Consider the following 20,086-nt stretch of genomic DNA (forward strand, 5'->3'; position numbering starts at 1 on the left):
TGACCTATCCCCTGCCTAACTCCCCACCTACACTCACCTTTACTGGCTCCATCCCCGCCTCTTCGACCTGTTTGTTTCCTCTCCACCTATCCATCTTCTATCCGCCTCCCACTCTCTCCCTATTTATTTCAGAACCCCCTTCCCCTCCCCCTTTTCTGATGAAGGGTCTAGGCCCGAAACGTCAGCCTCTCTGCCCCTATGATGCTGCTTGGCCTGCTGTGTTCATCCAGCCCTGCACCTTGTTGTCTCGGATTCTCCAGCATCTGCAGTTCCTACTATCTCTAAATCAAGGTTCAACCCTTTCTCCCAACAATATCCTTTGGACCCTCAACTCCAGTTAAGAATCACTCCTATCTTTATTTTAAAATTTCTTATTGAACTAACATGATTGTAAGTGTTCCCTTTCAGGAACTCTGTACACGTTTACCAGATGTGATTCTCTCAATTTCTCCCAGAGACACACAAGTACAGGCTAACTCTCAAATTAATGTTTCTGAACTTTAAGAAAAGCTCAGACTGCTAAAAGAGCCCAAGACTTCTTTCCGCCTCTCATGGCCTGGAAACTGCTAGACTAATACAGCCCTTCTGCTGGTATGGATCTTGTCTTCTTCTGAACTGAACTTGCTTGTAACACCTGACCCCTCTGACTGTAGGTTGTAGCAGCTCAATTTTGTAAACACATTAGCAATTATCTCATCAGCCAACTACTAGTCATTTAGCTTAAGTCACTTACTTGCTTAGAAGTGCTGTATTGAACTCACTGTTAAAAATGACCTTCTGGCCTGTATTTTATTAAAGCAGTCACCCTTCAGAACTAAAACTAAAAGCCTCACTTACCTCTACTTCAGATGGAGAGGCTGAGGGAGATGGAGCACCCACAGGGGCAGACCTTGCGGCAGTGTCTGATGTGGAAATGGGCCTCGTGAAGGTGGTGTTTTCCAGCCTGTCTTCATGTCAAAGACCCAAAGAGAGTGACCACTGCCCTTCCCGCTCCTGATCTCCTTTTGCCAGCATTAAAATTGACGCTGAGTGGGACCCTCAATTGAGGTGAGGGCAGATCAGCTTCTTCGAGGCATCTCCTGCCTCATTTTAAGTTTAGAGGGAGTGTGGCAAGACTGCCATGAAGGAAGTTTTACATTTCCCCATTACTAGGGGAGCTATAAAATTCTGTCCCATGTTTCACTCATTATCAATCAATTCAATTAAAATTTTGAAAGCTTAACTCTTGCTCACTCCTGTTACAGTTCAGACACTATTGTCACCATTGGCTTCCTTTCTGGCATCCTGTTTGTAATCCTTTGTAAAATCTAATTAATCAAACACTTCTTTGTTTTCTATAACCTGTCCCGGAATAAACTTGCTCAGTTGTCAACCTCCCTTGCACTGGCTGCCTTCTCCAATGTTTCAAAAGTATCGATGTATCAAATTTATACTAATTGAAAAGGAAAATACTGCAGATGCTGGAAATCTGCAATAATAATAATAGAAATTATCTGCAGGTCTTGCAGCATCTGTGAAGAAAAAACCTGAATTAACATTTTGGATCATGATCTTTCACACACTTCTCTCTACAGATGTGGAGTAATTTTGGTATTTTCTGTTTTTATGTCAAATTTATGTTCCTCTTTCTACTAAATTCCTCCAAAGCATTGCTCCACTATATGGTAAACTGGAGAAAGTTTTCTTTCCCACTTTGATTTTTGTAAAGACTCAATTTTTGATCAGAATTAAAACATCTAATTTGTTCTTGCGATATTATCTATATGTTTTTTTCATTTATAAGATTTAACTTGTTCCTACTGAACTCTTATTTCTCAAATGCAATTAATTCATGTTGTGAGTCGTTCCATATAATGTAGCATCGCAAATCTTGAAATAATTTTAGTTGTTTTTCGATTGAATTTGTCTACATTTGCACATGAGCTCCATAGTTTCATGTTGTCAAATTTACATTGTCTTTTCATTGTATTTTCTCTCCGGTAGCTGATGTTATGAATTCTTCTCTTTTGCCTTTAATTTTTTAAAATTGGATTCTAGTGGTTGATTTTGTTTTTTGAGAGATGTTTGATCTGTTACAGTTATATGCTGAATCGTAGAATCAGTGACAAAATACAATGAAAATTCCTTATTAGTCATGGTGTAAATAAATTATGTTCCTAGACTAAATATTTATGAAGTAATTGCTAAAAGATTCCTGTTTACTATACTTACATAACTTTATGTTCTTTGATGCAGTATCAGATCTTTGGAGTTTTGGTTTAATCATTTGTATAATCATGAAGGTAAGATCAAGTTACAATTATTGTTGCTAACCACTTTCTACTACAGTAATTATTTTACCTCTACAATATTCAAGACCCTGGATTAGAAAGAAATTCTTTGTGAACTACCATGTCAGGATAGGACTTCAATCTGCTGTTCAACTCTGCTGCTCTGACCTCATTTAACATACAATGTTAGGAGTCATTAACGTAAGGGAGGGACCATCCCACACACCTTATGTTTGGAATTTGGGAACAGGACTGGTTGCTTCATTCGGTGTGGAGGAAAACTTGTTGGTCTATCTGGAAAATAGTTTCATCCCTTTCTAATCCTCATTGTAATTTCTATCTTCATAAAGGAGTTCATCTCTGAAGTCAGTTGATGCTGGCAAGTAGCATTGTGGATCACACAAAGATAGTAGCTCGGAGCGGAAGTAGACCATCATTTGAGCCTGCTCTGCCATTCAATAAAAATAGATTCCACTAATAGTTATTGTATCGGCAACTATACTTGTATCATTCCGGTGTATAATAGAAGGAAATGGTGTGATACTGATTTAGAGTAGCACCTCCTGGTCTCATACCCATTAACATTATAAGAGGCTTTCCATTCCTCACCATCATGCTCATATTAGGTGATTACCAGTTTTGGAAAACTTGCAGTCAGGTGTCACACTTTTGTACTGTTTACTTTATACAAATAATTTGTGTTCTTGTTTTCTAATGTTGAAGAATAATTTTCAAAGAGCTGCTATATGTAAGGGCAATGAACAAGAATGAGAGAAAACTAGAGATTGAAACAAGTAACTTTACAAGCTCCTAACAAGAAAGGAATAGTCAAGTAACCACAACCTCTCATAAGTTATAGAGTCATAAAGATGTATAGCACGGAAACAAACCCTTCAGCCCCAACTTGTTCATGCCGACCAGACATCTTAAATTAATCTAGTCCCATTTGCCAGCATTTGGCCCATATCCCTCTAAACCCTTCCTATTCATGTACCCATCCAGATACATTTTAAATGTCGTCATTGTACCAGCCTCCACCATTTTCTCTGACTGCTCATTCTATACACACTCCACCCTCTGCATGAAAATGTTGCCTCTTAGGTCCCTTTTAACTCTTTCCCCTCTCTCCTTAAACACATGCCCTCTGGTTTTGGACTCCTCTACCGTGGGAAAAAGACCTTGGCTATTCACCCTACCCATGCTCCTCATGATTTTATAAATCTCTACAAAGTCACCCCTTAGCCTCTGATGCTCCAGGAAAACTAGCCCCAGCTATTTAGTCTCTCCGATAGCTCAAACCATCCAACTGTGGAAACATCCTTGTAAATATTTTCTGATCCTTTTCAAGTTTCACAACATCTTTCCTATAGGAGGGAGACCAGAATTGAATGCAGTACTCCAAAAGTGGCCTAATCGATGTCCTGTACAGCCGCAACATGACATCCCAACTCCTATACATAATGCACTGACGAATAAAGGCAAGCTTCTTCACTATCCTGTCTCCCTGCGACTCCGCTGTCAAGGATCTATGAATCTGCACTCCAAGGTCACTTTGTTTGGCAACACTCCCCAGGTTCCTACCATTCAGTGTATAAGTTCTGTCCTGATTTGCCTTAGCAAGTACAGCACCTCACATTTATCTAAAGCTCCATCGGCCCATCTGATCAAGGTCCTCTTGCACTCTGAGATAACTTTCTTCACTGTGCACTACACCACCAATTGTGGTACCATCTGCAAACTTACTAACCATGCCTCCAATATTCACTTCCAAATCATTTGTATGAATGGTGAAAAGCAGTGGACCCAGCACCGATCCTGGTGGCACACCACTGGTCAGAGGCCTCCTGTATGAAAAGCAACCCTCCATCACCACCCTCTGTCTCCTACCTTCAAGCCATTTTGAGTCCAAATGGTTAGCTCTTCCTGGATTCCACATGATCTAACCTTGCTAACCAATCTACCATGCAGAACCTTGTCGAATGCCTTACTGAAGTCCATGCAGACAATGCCCACAGTTCTGCCTTCATCAATCTTCTTTGTCGCTTCTTCAAAAAACTCAACCAGGTCAGTGAGACACCATCTCCCATGCACAAAGCCGCGTTGAATACCCTTAATCAGTCCTTGCCTTTCCAAATACATGTAAATTCTGTCCTTCAGAACCCCTTCTAACAACTTACCCACTACTGACATTAGTCTCACTGGTTTGTAGTTCTTTGGCTTTCCCTTACCATCTTCCTTAAAAATTGGCACCACATTAGCCATCCTCCAGTTTTCTGGCATCTCACCTGTGGCTATCGATGATATAAATGTCTCAGCAAGGGGCCCAGCAATCGCTTCCGTAGCTTCCATCAGAGTTCTGGGTTACACCTGATCAGGTCCTAGGGATTAATCCACCTTTATGGGTTTTAAGATGTCCAGCACCACCTCCTTTGTAATGTAGACACTTATCAAGATATCACTATTTATTTCTCCAAGTTCTCCAGTTTCCATATCCTTCTCCATTGTAAAAACTGATGCAAAATACTCATTTAGTATCTCACCCAATTCCTGCCATTTCACACATACAGTTATACAGTGGCAGAGAGGGATGCTTATTTTGGATTTTTTTTTCCCCGATAAAGGTCTACTTTGGACTGAAAAGGTGCCTGGAAGAGAATATAGAGACTCTTCTACAGATAGTCAAAACCAAAGAGTATTTTATAGGGTGATAAAAGAGTTTGGAAAGATTTAGTGGAGAAACAAACTGCAATAAATCTTTGAAAACAGGATTGTGCTCAAGTAGTGGAGGATGGTAAATGTTACATCCCATTCAAGAAAGGAACATGCACATTATTTGTTTCCCAGTATCTGTATTTTCAAGCTTATTTTATTTTGTTTAGGAACCAAATTGTCATGTGGTACGTGTGAGTACACAAACTTGCTACAAATAGTGCCAGACACTATTTTAGTAGAAAGTGAAAATAACAGTGGAGTTTTATGACTGGGCCTGAAGCAGGCATTAGTCCATTTATGAAAAAGGTTATGTTCCTTAGGCCAGTGAGCCTTACATCAGAGTAGGGAAATTATTGAAGAAGATTCTTAGGAACAGAATTTACTCACATTTGGAGAAGAATAGGTTTAATGAATATAGTCAGTACGGCTTTATACACGGGGCATCTTGCCTCACAAACTTGATTGAGTCTTTTGAGGAAGTGACAAGGATAATTGATGAGGGTAGGGCATTGGATGTTGTCTACTTAAAGCATGGTAGGCTGGTCTGGAAAATGAAGTCAAATGGGATCTATGGTGAGTTGGTAAGTCGGATACAAAAGAGGCTTATTCATAGAAGACGGAGGGTAGTTGTGGAGGGGTGTTTTCTGACTGGAGATCTGTGACCCATAATGTAGTACAAGTATTAGTGCTGGGACTTCTTTTGTTTGCATTTTATATATATAAATGATTTGGGTGAATATGATGAAGGTCTGTTTAGTAAGATTGTAGTTGCATGAAAGTTAGTGGAGTTGTGGATAGTGTGCAAGGTTTCAACAGATGCAGCAGGATATAGATCAGTTGGAAGTTTGGGTAGAAAAATCGCAGATGAAGTTTAATCCAGACAAGTGTGAGGTGATGCATTTTGGAAGTTAAATGGAGGAGGAAGGTATACAATAAATGGCAGGATCCTTCGGAGCATTGACGTAGAGAGGTATCTTGGGGTCCAAGTCTATAACTCCATGAAAGTAGCAACACAAGTGGATAAGGTGGTAAAGAAAGTGTACAGCATCAGTTGGGGCATTGAGTATAAAAGTTGGTAAGTCATGTTGCAGCAGTAAAAGACTTTAGTTAGGCCACATATTGAGTATTGTGTGCAGTTCTGGTCCCCACAATATAGGAAGGATGTGGAGGCTTTGGAGAGTGTGCAAAAGAGGTTCATGAGGATGTCACCTGGATTGGAGTATATTAACTTGGATTGTTTTTGTTAGAGCATTGGAGACTGAGGGACAACCTGATAGAAAATTATAAAATTATCAAAGGCATGGATAGAGTGTGTAGTCAGACTCTGTTTCTTAGGGTGAAAATTTCAAGGCACAGGTTTACGGTGAGAGGGGAAAACTTTAAAGGAGATGTGCGAGGAAAGTTTTTTTTTGACACAGACAATGATTAAGTGCTTGGAATGTGCTCCCAGCGTAGGAGCAAGTATGTCAACAAAGTTTAAGAGGCACTTAGACAGACATTGAACACGCAGGGATAGAAGGATACAGACCATGTGCAGGCAGATGGCATTAGTTTAAAATGGTATCTAGTTGGCACAGACATGGTGGACCAGAGGACCTAGTCTTGTACTGTACTATTCTGTGTTGTAAGTGCCTATCTCTGGTCCATGATGCAAATTTAGTTCTCTCTAAGGGGTCCAGTGCTTATTACCTCCAGGAATAACAAGACTACCAATACACAATTGTGTTTAAGATATTTAACGTAATTTCTGTCACATCTGGTCCCAACTGCATGATCTCTGGCCTGCAAGTTCACTCCCTCGGATCTCTACCCGAGATAACCTTCAGCTTCAAACCCCAAACCCCAAACCCCAAACTCTAAATGTTATCTCCATTTATCTCTCTACAGATGCTGCCAGATCCACTTAGTTCTTTCCAGAACTTTTGTTTTATTTCAGATCTTCAGCATCTGAAGTATTTCATTGGAGGTTGATTAGCTCAGTTGCCTTGATGGCTGGTTTATAATGCAGCGTGGGTTCTATTTCGGCATAGGCTGAGGTTATCATGAAGGACTCTCCTTCTCAATGTCTCCCCTCACCTGAGGCGTGGTGACCCTCAGGTTAAAACATCACAAGTCGTCTCTCTAATGAGAGAGCACTCCTATAGTATGGGAGGACTATGACAATGTTACCTTTATTTTACTTTTATGTTATTATGTTCCTCTCAGGGCCTGTGCCCTTTACACTCAATACCCCCAACTTGAGAGTACTGTTCTCTCACTAAACCCCAATCATAAATTCTGATGCCAACCCATTGTTTTTCTAGACTGCTGTGGTATAAACCAACAACTTCCTCTATTTTGGAGTGCTTAGCTGGGTGGGCTCCCAATGTAGTGTTCTCTATATTGCAATGAACCCAAAATTCAGGACTCCCCATTTAAATGCAAGTTATTGATATTGTGGATATGATGCCATTTTCTTAGGCCATAAATTGTAAGATTTATTAACTAACTTGTTCACTGGGGAGGAAAACTCTGCGATGTCAAACTAGTAGTTCTTGTTAGTAGTCTGTAATGAATAAATCTAGTTTTGCATACACTAGCTTATTATTCAGACCTGCAGAAAATGGGTGCTGTTGCTGAATTTTGGCTTGCAAAACACCTCAAGCATACTTTTCAAGCAGCATGTTTCTGTTCTGTGAACTGTAATGGTCACATAGATTCTGACAACTTTTAAAAAGATATTTGAATTCCCATTGGTTGATTTAAAGGAGTTGCATGACAAGCTTTCAAGTTTTCTTTTTCTCTAACAAAGTGGAGGGTGTGGCACTTGATAATGTCACCGGATGATAATGGGTCATAGGTTTGAATCCCATCATGGCAGGTAATGACATTTAAAATCAATTTTAAAAAATTAAAAATCTGGAATTAAAAGCTAACCTAATGACCATGTAAGCATTGTTGGTTGTTGTAAAAACCCATCTGGTTCATTAATGTCATGACTCCAGGCTCAAAGCAATGTGGTTAACTCAGCTGCCCTCTGAAATGGCCTTACAATCCATTCAATTCAAGGAGGAAAAGGGATGGGCAATAAATTCTGGCCCAGTCAGCGATGCCCACATCCTTTAAAGGAATGCAAAAAAAGGTAATAATGGACTAGACGTTAAGTAGTTAGTAATTAATATTCTAAGCTACAGAAAAGCTACCCCTTATTAGCATTTTAACATGACTGATACATATATCAGTCTCCACAGAATTACAAACCTCACTGGAGCCAGTCTTACTTCCAAAGAGCTTACTTTTTGCCTCTTCACCACATCATTAAATCCAGTCAAAAGAGCCTAGTTCCAGGTTTCTGAGCAATCCTTAACCGAACTCCAGCATCATAGCTAGTTCTGATGAACATAGATTATGCTAGGATATATCTTTCAGATTTACTAATTTCCTGTTGTTTCTCTATCGTCAGTTAGATGAACATCTGTAATCAGCAGTTTACTTACTCGTTAGCGGCAAACTGCCTTTTCCTTGTTGATTGCAGCTGCTGTAATCTCTTTCTGTATTTCAGTTCAAAGTCTCTAAGACATAAAGACTGAAATTACAAGAATGTATGCTTTTCCTTTGTTTTTTGGATGTTAAGCGTGGCATGTGGATTTGAATAGCACCTCATCTGGGTCCAAAATCCCTTGGTAATCAGGCCACATAGATGTGTCCTGGGCAGAAGTTGTAGCAAATCACATGACTATTCGTTATTCCATTTTGCTTTAACTGAAAAAGACAGTTTAAAACATAACCATCTTATAGAACCTTGCATTTGAAATCATATTTCTTATATCTCAAAATTAAATTATAACACTAATTGATTCTTCTCTTTTGTTTAGATATTATTGGAGTTCACTATTTACCGACTGGTTTCCTAGCACTGTCGCACAGTGTTTGTCAATCATTGTTTGAGGAACTCCTTCTTTTACTGCAGCCTCTTTCATTACTGCCATTCGATTTAGATCTGATGTTTGAATATCATGTTATCCAAATGAACATGGAGCAACAGAAGAAGAAGGAACAACTCAAAGTCAAGCAGGATCTCTTGCAATCTGTGCACTCTACCTTTCAGCTCATGAGGAACAATGGTAGTAATGTAAGTTTGGGACCTATACAGGACAGAGAAGACAAATCAGAAGGATTTACACTGAAAGGTGTAATAGCAAGGGATGCTGTAATACTAGATAAACATGAAGATGATGTACAGAATGTGGAAAAAATTAGAAAGGAGAACGTAAGTGAAACTAAAAAGGACAAGCAAGCAGGATGGTGGTACCAGCTTATGCAGAGCTCACAGGTGTATATTGAAGGTTCTTCAGAACAATCAATGTTTGTAAACTGGGAGAAGAGAAAGAAGCAAAGTACAGCTACCGTACTCCCACAGTTAAGCATCAATACAGAGAAAAAATCACTTCGAGAGGGTGTCCCAGAAGGAGCAGAGAGTCAGCCAACATCTGAATTACACAAGTTGAACATTTGTGGTGTGTTGTCCAATCAAGCTGAGTCCAGTGAAGAGGCAGCAGCCACTAAGGAATTCTCAAAAACGATTCAGCCTGAGTATTCTAAAAATGAAGCCAAACCTTCTTGGATGGGGAGTCCTCCAGAATCCGTGCTACATGAACTTAAGAATAGTAAAGTTAATGAAAGCACTGCTTCAAATAATAATGATCCACAACCAGGAAAAATGCCAAACATGGATAATACTGAAAGCAAGCAAGGAATGTGGCTGGGCCGGTTATTTGGTGCAAGTGTAAATCAGGCTAGAAAAGAAGAGACACGACTGGTAAAATCACAAAAAAACAGGTTAGTCTGTTTTCTTTCTTGTTCCCAGGAAGTAGACAATGCTGTCAGGGTGGTACTTATTATGCATCCTGTTGGCTTCAGAAGATGTCCCTCCTTCTTAAACTACTGCAATCCGTGTGAAGGTGCTCCCATAATGTTTAAGGGTACAGAATGTCAAGATATTGACTTAGGCACAATAAAGGAACAAGTCATATAGGTCCAAGTCAGGCTGGTATGTCGTACTGAGAGGAATTTGTAGATCAATCAATCTGGCAAAGGCAGCCTCAACAATGAGATCATAGAGAATATTTGGGACAGTTTCTTAGAAAAATACGTTTTGGAACCTAGCAGGGACCAGGCTATTTTGGACCTGTTAAATGTGTAATGAGACAGGACTGAAGTGAAGGATTCTCGTGGCAAGATTGATCATAGTATGATTGTAGTTTGAGAGATGTTGGTGCATAACTTATGTCTTAAATAAAGGCAATTACAAGGATATGACGACACAGCTTTTGTAAGTGGACCAGGTAAATAGGTTAAAAGATAGGACAGTAGAGAAGCAGTGACAGTCTTTAAGGAGAGAGTTCATATCGAATATATCTTTGTTGAAAGATCCATGGTTAACTTAGGAAGTTAAGGGTTGTATTAATTTGGAAAAAATGTTGTACAATGTTGCAAAGATCAGTAGTACATCAGAATGAGAAGTCATAGTTTTAGGATACGGGGTAGCAGATTTAAAATAGAGATAAGGGACCCTTTTCTCAAAGGACCGTGAATCTGCAGAATTCACTACCTCAGAGTGTAGTGAGTGCCAGGACATTTAGTAAATTTAAGGAGGAAATAGACAGATTTTCAATAGAAATTAGTTGAAGGGTTATGGAAAGAGGCAGGAGTGAGACCGAGATGAGATCAACCATGATTGTATTAAATGGCAAAGCAGACTCAAGGGGCTGAATTGCCAACTTCTGCTCATAGTTCTTATGTTCTTATGTTCTAAGATGGGAAAACTTTAGAAGCTAGCAAAAGATGGCTGAAAGAGAATGGAGTTCAAGAAATTTGAAATTATGAGAAAACTAGTAAGCAATATAAAGACAGTCAGTAAAGAAAAACTCTACAAAAGAGCTCTGACCCCACTACCAAAGACATTTTTCCCTCCCCACCCTTATCTGCCTTCTGGAGGGACCACTCTCTCCATGACTCCCTTGTCCGCTGCACACTCCCCACCAGCCCTACCACCCTTGGCACTTTCCCTGCAACCGCAGGAAGTGCTACACCTGCCCTTACACCTCCCCCCTCACCCCCATCCCAGGCCCTAAGAAAACCTTCCACATTAAACAGATGTTCACCTGCACATCTGCTAATGTGGTATATTGTATCCACTGTTCCCGATGTGGTCTCCACTACATCGGGGAAACCGATGGCTTGGAGACCGCTTTGTGGAGCACCTACGCTTGGTTCATGACAAACGACTACACCTCCCAGTCGCAAACCACTTCAACTCCCTCTCCCACTCCTTGGACGACATGTACATCCTGGGTCTCCTCCAGTGCCACAACGATGCCACCCAAAGGCTGGAGGAACTGCTCCTCATATTTCGCATGGGAACCCTGCAGCCCAATGGTCTCAATGTGGACTTCACAAACGTCAAAATCTCCCCTCCCCCGACCTCATCCCAAGACCAGCCTATCTCGTCCCCGCCTCCTTGACCCGTCTGTCTTTTCTCCCACCTATCTGCTCCTCCCACCTCACTGACCAACTCCCACCCTCGCTTTCTCCCTACTAGCCTCATCCCTGCCTCCTTGACCTGTCTGTCTTCCGTCCCACCTACCCGCTTCTCCCTCCCCACTGACCAACCCCTATCCCAACTCCCTACCTACACTCCTCTTTACTGGCTTCATTCCCGCCTCCTTGACCTGTCCGTCTTCTCTCCACCTTTCTGCTCCTCTATCCACCTTCCATCATCGCCTCCTCCCTCTCTATTTATTTCAGAGTCCCCTTCCCCTCCCCCATTTCTGAAGAAGGGTCCAGACCCAAAACGTCAGCTTTCCTGCTCCTCTGATGCTGCCTGGCCTGCTGTGTTCATCCAGCTCTACACCTTGTTATCTACAAAAGTACAAATAGGAAAAGAGCAGTAACAGTGAGCATTACTTTGTAGAGCATAAGCCTGGGGAAATAATAATGGGAAATGGGGAAATAGAATAGACTTTGAACAAATGTTTTGTATCTGTCCAGGAGATTCAGAAAATATTCCGAGTGTTTTAGAAAAGGAGGGAGAACAATCACAAACACGAGAAAACAGTTGGTAGGAAACAGTTAATAAGAATTAAAGCCTGACAAATTCCCTGGGCCTGATAGGATCTTGAAGGAAGAATTGCCTAGATTCTGGAAATGTCCCACGGCTTTGAAAACTGAAACAGCATTATTTAAGAAAGAAAGGAACTAGAAAGCAGTAGACAATAGGCCAGTTAGTCTTAACATTAGAAAATTGCTAGATCCATTATTCAAGAGGTAGTGGCAGGACATTTAGAAAATTGTAATACAATCAGACACAATCAATATGATTTTGTAAAATGGTACGAATTTTGGTTATGTTATTGGCGAATACCTTGAGAATGTTACAAGCAAGGTTGCTAAATGAGTATAGCGGAAGTCGTACATTTGGACTTCAGTAAGGTGCCACATACTGCAAAGTTTGCCTCGAAAGAGCGCATGGTATTTGGTTAATGTATTAATATGGATAGAAGATGAATCAACTATCAGGAAACATTGGAGGGATAAATGGATCATTTTTCAGGTTAGTAAACTAACTAGTGGAATGCCAGTAAAATCAGTAGCTGGGCATTAACCATTTACAATCTATAATAACTTGGATGAAGGGAAGGTCAAAATTTGAGATGAACTGAACGTTTATTTTCATAAGTTTATTGTAAGTCAACTTTAAGCCACCAAAATAATCTCATTTTCTTGTCTGCCACGAAGCTAATTTAATACTCGGGTTTTACTTTCACATTTTCTTTTTACCTTTTTTAGATTCTGGCCAAACTATTTGCAGTGTTTCCCATTAGCTGCCGAATTATACATCAATTATGTTCATCTTCCTGAATTTAAAGAGTTGAAATCTTTATCACATTATTTTAAGCTGGAGTGCAAGTGTTTGTCTGAAGCACAAGTTCTTGAATCAACTGTGCCTCATTCCTTATTGTCAACTTTAAATCAGATGTCACAAATGATTCAGAGTGACCAACTGTACAGAATTTTACAGTCTTCACATTCTTTCTGGTGAAGGAAGCACTTGGCTTTCAAATTTAGCATGTGAAGAAGCATCAGGATAAATTGTCTTTCTTCTGCGGTGGAAACTTTTCCCTGCAACAGCCCATCACAAAATGTCTTTTTAAGACCAGCTAACAGTTCATCTACCTATTCAATAAAAATTTAAAGTTTGTACTATGCTTTGCAATTAAAGTTGGTCATAGATTTGCACATATTGTGTCAAATCAGTCAGTGAGATACTGTAGTGTCTAATATTAAATTGGAAGTTCATAAATCATGACATTTTATCGAATTCCAGGGTTTTTTTTTTCAAATAAAAGTTTAAATATTATTTCCTGGCCTCAGTTATAGGGTGGCAGTAATTGACTAAATTTTTAATCATTTTCCTTAAAGCTGACTGACAGTGTGAGATTGCAAAAGCATTAAGTGTTTTCATAGAAACATAGAAAATAAGAACAGGAGTGGGCCATTCGGCCCTTAATGCTTAATGAATGCTCCACGATTCATTATGATCATGGTTGATCAGCTAACCTGGTAGTCTGTTCCTGCTTTTCACCCAGATCCTTTAGCCACAAGTGCTCAATCCAACTCCTCCTTGAAATCATACAGTGCTTGGCTTCAACTGTTTTCTAGGTAGTGAATTCCACAGGCTAACCACTCTTTAGGTGAAGAAATTTCTTCTCATCTTAGTAGTAGATAGTTTACCCCATATCCTTAGGTTATGACCTGTGGTTCCAGACTCCCCTGCCTTTGGGAACATCCTTCCTGCATCTGCTCTGTCTACTCCTGTGAGAATTGTGTAGGTATTTTTGAGATCACACACACATTCTTCTGAACTCCAGCAAATATAACCGATTCAACCTCTCCTCATCTATCTCAACATCCCAGGAATTGGTCAGGTAAACTTTCGCTGCACTCACTCTATAGCAGGGACATCCTTCCCCAGTAGGGCGACCAAAACTGCACATGATATTCCAGGTGTGCCCTCACCAAGGCTCTGTACAATTACAGCAGGTTGTTACTGCTCCTGCACTTGAATCCTCTAGCTATGAAGGCCAACATTTGCCTTCATTAACACCTGCTGTACCTACATGCTTTCCTTGAGTGATAGGTGTACAAGGACACCCAAGTCTCATTGCATATTCCCCTGTTTCAATGTATAGCTTGTTAGATAATAATCTGCACTCCTGTTTTTTCGACCAAAGTGGACAACTTCATATTTATCCATCTTATTATGCTTTAGCCATGCATTTGCCCATTCAGTCAGCTTGTTAGAATTACACTGATGCACCTCTGCATCCTCCTTACAACCCAACTTTGTGTCATCTGCAAATTTGGGGATTTTACTTTTATTTCCCTCATCAAATCACTAATGTATATTGTGAATAGCTCAGGGCTAGCACTGATCCCTGCGCTACCCCATTAGTTACTGCCTGTCATTCGAAAAAGACCCATTTATCCCTACTCATTGTTTCCTGTCTACCAACCAGTTTCGTTTCCATCTCAATACACTACCCTCAATTTTATGCCCTTTAATTTTACACATTGATCTCTTATGTGAGACTTTGTTGAAAGCCTTCCAAAAGTCCAAATAAACCACATCCACTGGCTCTCCCTCATCAACTCTACTAGGTATATCCTCAAAGAATTCCAATAGATTTCTCAAGCATGATTTCCCTTTCATACATCCATGCTGATTCTCTCCAATCCTGCCACTGTTTTCCAAATTCTCAACTATTAATTCTTTTATAACGAACTGTAGCTTTTTCCCTTTTTCCATCACATCAACTGGTCTGTAATTTCTGGTTTTCACTCTGCCTCCTTTCTGAAATAGAGGGGTTACATTAGCTACCCTACAATATGTAGGAACTGTTCTAGAGTCTATAGAATCGTGGAAGAATGACCAACAATGCATCCACTACTTTTTAGGGCCACTTCCTTCAGTATTCTTGGATGTAGATTATCAGAGCTTTGGGATTTATCTGCCTTCAATCTCATTCCTTCAGTTCCTCCCTATCATTAAACTCAGTGTTTCTCACCATTTCTGGTACGCTTTTTGTGTCCTCCTTTATGAACGCTGAACCATTATAAATTGCCCTGTTTCTGTCTGTAAGGGATCTACATTTTTCTTCAATTTTCTTCCCTTCACTTTTATGGAAGGGAACTGCAATCCTCACCTGGTCTGGCCTACATGCGGCTCCAGACCCACAGCAATGCGGTAATTAGGGTTGGGCAATAAATGTTGGCCTATCCATTGGCACCCTCATCCCATGAATGAATGAAGAAACAATCCAATTAGAGAATACGCTTTTACAGTCAGTTTGTACGTTTCTGCAGGCTTAATCTCTGACTCTATTTTCTCTTTCTTAACCAATCCCTTTGTCCTTTTTTGCTGATGTCTAAATATCCATTCCTCAGATCTGGCCAATTTTTCCGGCCAATTTGTATGCCTCTTCCTTGGATCTGATACTGTCTCTAATTTCCTATGGTTTGGCCACCTTTCCCATTTTACTTTTGTTCCAGATAGGAGTGAACAGTTGTTGCAGTTCATCCATGCTGTCTTTGAATGTTTGCTATTGCCTTTTCACCATCATCCTTTTGAGCATTGTTCAATTCATCATAGTCAGCTCATGTTTCATACCATTATTTCCTGTATTCAGATTCAGGACCTGATTCTGAGAATTAATTATGTCACGCTGCATCTTGATAAGGAATTCTGGCATATTATGGCCATTCATCCCAGAGGGCCTATGCACAACCAAACTGCCAATTAGTCCTTTTCATTACACAGTACCCATCTAGAATGGTGTATTCTCTAATTGGATTGTTTCTTCATTCATTCATGGGATGTGGGTGCCAATGGATAGGCCAACATTTATTGCCCAACCCTAATTACTGCATTGCTGTGGGTCTGGAGCCGCGTGTAGGCCAGACCAGGTGAGGATGGCAGTTCCCTTCCATAATAGACATTAGTGAATGAGATGGACAGTGGTTTCATGGTCATCAATAGAGTTTTAATTCTAGATTTCTTTTGTTATTGAATTCAACTTCCACCATCTGCCATGGCAGGTTTTGAACCAGGGTCCCCAGAACATTACCCGGGTCTCTGGATTAACAGTCCAGTGACAATACCACTAAGCTATTGCCTCCCAATATCCTTGGTATGTTAAATCAGAAAATTTTCTTGTATACACTCCAGGAATTCCTCCACTATGGTACTGTTAATAAGTTGATTTGCTCAATCTATATACAGATTAAAGTTTACCATAATTAGAGGTGTTTCTTTATTGCATGTCTCTCTAATTTCCTGTTTGATTCCATTCCCAACATCACCCCTACAACTTGGGGGTTCTGTATACAAACCCCACTAATGTGTTTTTCTACTCTACCCATACAGATTCCACATCATTGGTCCAAATTTTCAACTTATTTCCTAACTCCTGTGTTGCTTTTAGGGCCTCATCCCTTTTTTTAAACCTATATCGTTTGTACCAATGTGTCCCACAATTACTGGCGATTCACCTCCCCTTCAAGAATGTCCTGTAGCTGCTTTCAGAAATCCTTGAGCCTAGTACCAAGGAGGCAAAATACCATCCTGAAGACTTGCTTGCCACCACAGAAATGCCTTCCTTTTCCCCTTACAACTGATCCCCCTATAACTATTGCATTCCCATACTTTTTATTCATCCCTGTGCAGTAGGGTGCCGGGTGCAACAAATTTGGCTGTTGCTGCTTTCCCCTGAGAGACTGTTCTTTTCAACAGTATCCAAATCTGTTTTGCAGGAGAATAGTCATAGGAGACTCTTGCACTGCCTAATCTTCTTGATCTGCCTGCTAGACACCCATTTAATTCCTGCCTGTGGAGTCTTAGCTTGTTGTGTGACCACCTCTCTCTATATGCTAACCACGATTCTCTCCGCCTTGTGGTTGCTGTGCGGTGACCCCAGCTGCTATTCCAGCTCTGAAATCCCAGCTTCCAGAAGCAGCTGGCCCGGGGCATGGGAATTTTCCCTGACTTCCACATAGAGCAGGAAGAATACACCCCGGTTTTGAGCTTTCCTGCCATGACTTATCTCTTTAAATTAAACCTTTTGGAAAAAAAAAACATCAATTACGCTAGGGTCCTTATTCCAGGTCCTCGTTACTGTAGAATGTAATCCTTATCAACTATAAATCACTAAAAAAGGAAAAAGCATCTATTCTCTTCTGCATCCAATTCCCACTGTTCTCAATTCCCAGGAACGTATACTCTGGCTATGTCTCACTTAGGATGCACTCTGTCTCAGCAGCACATGCAAACAAGATCAATATGGTTCTTAAGGCTAAAGGGACCAAAGGGTACGAGGCGAACGTGGGAACACGATACTGAGTTAGATAATTATCTATGGAGTGCAAAAAATAAGGCTGAAGCGTTTGCAACAGTATTCAGCCAGAAGTATTGAGAGAATCATCCATCTCAGTCTCCTCCAGAGGTCCCCAACAGGGCAGACACGGTGGCTCAGTGGTTAGCACTGCTGCCTCACAGCGCCAGGGACCGGGGTTCAGTTCCACCCTTGGGTGACTGCCTGTGTGGAGTTTGCACATTCTCCTCGTGTCTGCGTGGGTTTCCTCCAGGTGCTCCAGTTTCCTCTCTCAGTCCAAAGATGTGCAGGTTAGGTGGATTGGCTATGCTAAATTGCCCGTAGTGTCCAGGGATGTTTAGGTTAGGTGGGTTAGATATGAAGAAATGCAGGGGTAGGGGAATGAGTCAGGGTGGGATGCTCTTTGGAGGGGCAGTGTGGACTTGTTGGGCCGAATGGCCTGTTTTCACACTCCAGGGATTCCATGATTCAATGATATTGCATGATGGAGCAGACTCAAAGAGCCAAATGGCCTACTCCTGTTCCTTTATTCTCTGAAAGGTTTTAATAGTAAGCTGAACATAACTCATCTATGTTGGGGTTTGGGTGGAAACTTTGGGCACCAGTAGAGCATTGTTTTTAAAAACAATGAAACATTCAGGGCAGCACAGTGGCTCAGTGGTTAGCACTGCTGCCTCATAGTGCCAGGGGCCTGGGTTTGATTCCACCCTCAAATGAGCGTGTGGAGTTTGCAAATTCTCACCGAGTCTGCATGGGTTTCCTCCCCGAGTCCAGAGATGTGCAGTTCAGATGAATTGGCCATGCTGAATTGCCTATACTGTCAGGTATGTGTAGGATTGGTGGATTGGCCATGGGATTTGCAAGGTTACAGGAATAGGGTAGGGGTTGGGTCTGGGTGGGATGCACTTGCGATAGGGTTAGGGTTAGGGTTAGGGTTAGGGTTGTGTGGTTACGGTCAGTGTGGACTCATTGGGCCAAATTGCCTGTTCCCACACTGTAGAGATTCTATAATTTTATCATTTTAATTAAAATTTTCCATCTTTTTTTTCCAGATTACCTTCTGGCTGGTTGGGACTTGATAGATCGGTGTATGATCTAATGGTGCAGACCATGGGAGCTGGAAAATGGAGAGGTCTCCAGCGCATATCAGAACAATTCAATCCACAGTCTGGAGGTAGTCAGCCTGAATCTCAAGAAAGAAAAGCTCAGCATGAGCGGTAGTAGTATTTACATTATTTTCCTGAATCTAGGCAGTTATGCATTCTATTTATTCAGTTGTTTCATTGGCTGATTTAGTTACTTCAAGTAACAAAGCTATCTTCTCTGATGTCCTGGTGGGTAAACACAGCTCTCTAAAGCACAAAGCAATACAAATCAATAGGTTCAATGTGCAGGCTCTGTTTAACTGGAAATTTCAATGAGAACAGTGGTTGTGATGCTTCACTTGCATGATCGAGGAGCATAGAAAATAGGACAGGGAGTTGGCCACTCAGGCCCTCGAGCCTGCTTCGCCGTTCAGTAAGATCATGGCTGATCTTCGAATTCAATGCCATTTTCTCACCGTATCCCCAAACACCTTGATATCTCTGATATCTAGAAATCTTGTCAATCTCGGTCTTGAATATGCTGAATAACCGAGCATGCACAGCCTTGTTGAATAGAGTATGCCAAAGATTCACAACCCTCTGTGTGAATTGATTCCTCTATTTTGGTCCTGGATGACTTACCTCTCTTTCCGGGACTGTGTGGCTGGTTCTAGACTCTCAATCAGGAGGAACATCGTTCCTGCATCTATCCTTATAAGAAATTTGTGTGCTTCTTTGAGATCACCTCTCATTTTTATAAACTGGAGAGCATATGGCCCCAGTATCCACAATCTTTTCTCCATAGGACATGCCCTCTAACCCAAGTATCAGCCTGGTGAGCCTTTATTCCACTCACACTATGACAGGTATAGCCTTCCTAAGGGCAGAAAACTTTCCCTGGGTGACTTTTGTATCTTCTTCTGTGAGGACAGGCATAACCATATTTGATTTCTGCAAAATTTCCCTACTTCTGCCTATAGAGGACCCACATTTACTTTGCTAACCATTTTCTTTCTAATGTCCAAACATTGATGGTTTTACATTCCATTTTGTGCTTCTCCCAATATGTTTGCATTGTCTTTTCTGCTTCTCTATCAATTTTTTGGTTGTTTTTTGGTGAATACTAAAATGCTCCACAATGTTGTAAGTCTCTTCCTTTTACCTAATCGTTAACATCTCCTGTTAGCAATGCTTGCAACTCCTTGCCTGCTAGATTTTTGTACCAATTGTTGTAAACCATGTATGTATTCTTAAAATACTAGTCATTGCCTGTCTTCTGTTATAGTCTTTAATACAGTCTCCCAATCCACCACAGCAAGTTTCCCTCACCCCTTAGTTTTTTGTTTAGATTTAAGGCCTTAGTTTCAGATTGAATCTCATCATTTTCATAGTCATAGAGATGTACAGCATGGCAACAAGATCCTTCAGACCAACTCGTCCATGCCGATCAGATATCCTAAATTAATCTAGCCCCCTTTGCCAGCATTTGGCCCATATCCTTCCAAACCCTTCCTATTCACATACCCATCCAGATGCCTCCACCACTTCCTCTGGCAGCTCATTCCATACACACACCACCCTCTGGGTGAAA

The 20,086-nt window shown here is 40.9% G+C and overlaps 1 protein-coding gene across 10 annotated transcripts in view; it reads left to right on the forward strand.

Moving 5' to 3' along the window:
* Positions 1–20,086, forward strand: part of LOC109927380 (AP-4 complex accessory subunit RUSC2-like) — a 141,309-nt gene that overhangs the window by 114,925 nt on the left and 6,298 nt on the right. For 9 of the 10 annotated variants that reach the window (XM_048602318.1, XM_048602360.1, XM_048602372.1 and 6 more), the window contains 3 exons: positions 2,236–2,282; positions 8,837–9,800; positions 18,463–18,627. In XM_048602318.1, coding sequence (XP_048458275.1) covers positions 2,236–2,282; positions 8,837–9,800; positions 18,463–18,627 — 1,176 coding nt within the window. The remainder of the gene's footprint in view (positions 1–2,235; positions 2,283–8,836; positions 9,801–18,462; positions 18,628–20,086) is intronic. The other variant, XM_048602365.1, reaches the window with a different exon arrangement.

The sequence above is a fragment of the Rhincodon typus genome, chromosome 1 (assembly GCF_021869965.1).
Source record: "Rhincodon typus isolate 14 chromosome 1, sRhiTyp1.1, whole genome shotgun sequence".
In the NCBI taxonomy this organism is placed as follows: domain Eukaryota; kingdom Metazoa; phylum Chordata; class Chondrichthyes; order Orectolobiformes; family Rhincodontidae; genus Rhincodon; species Rhincodon typus.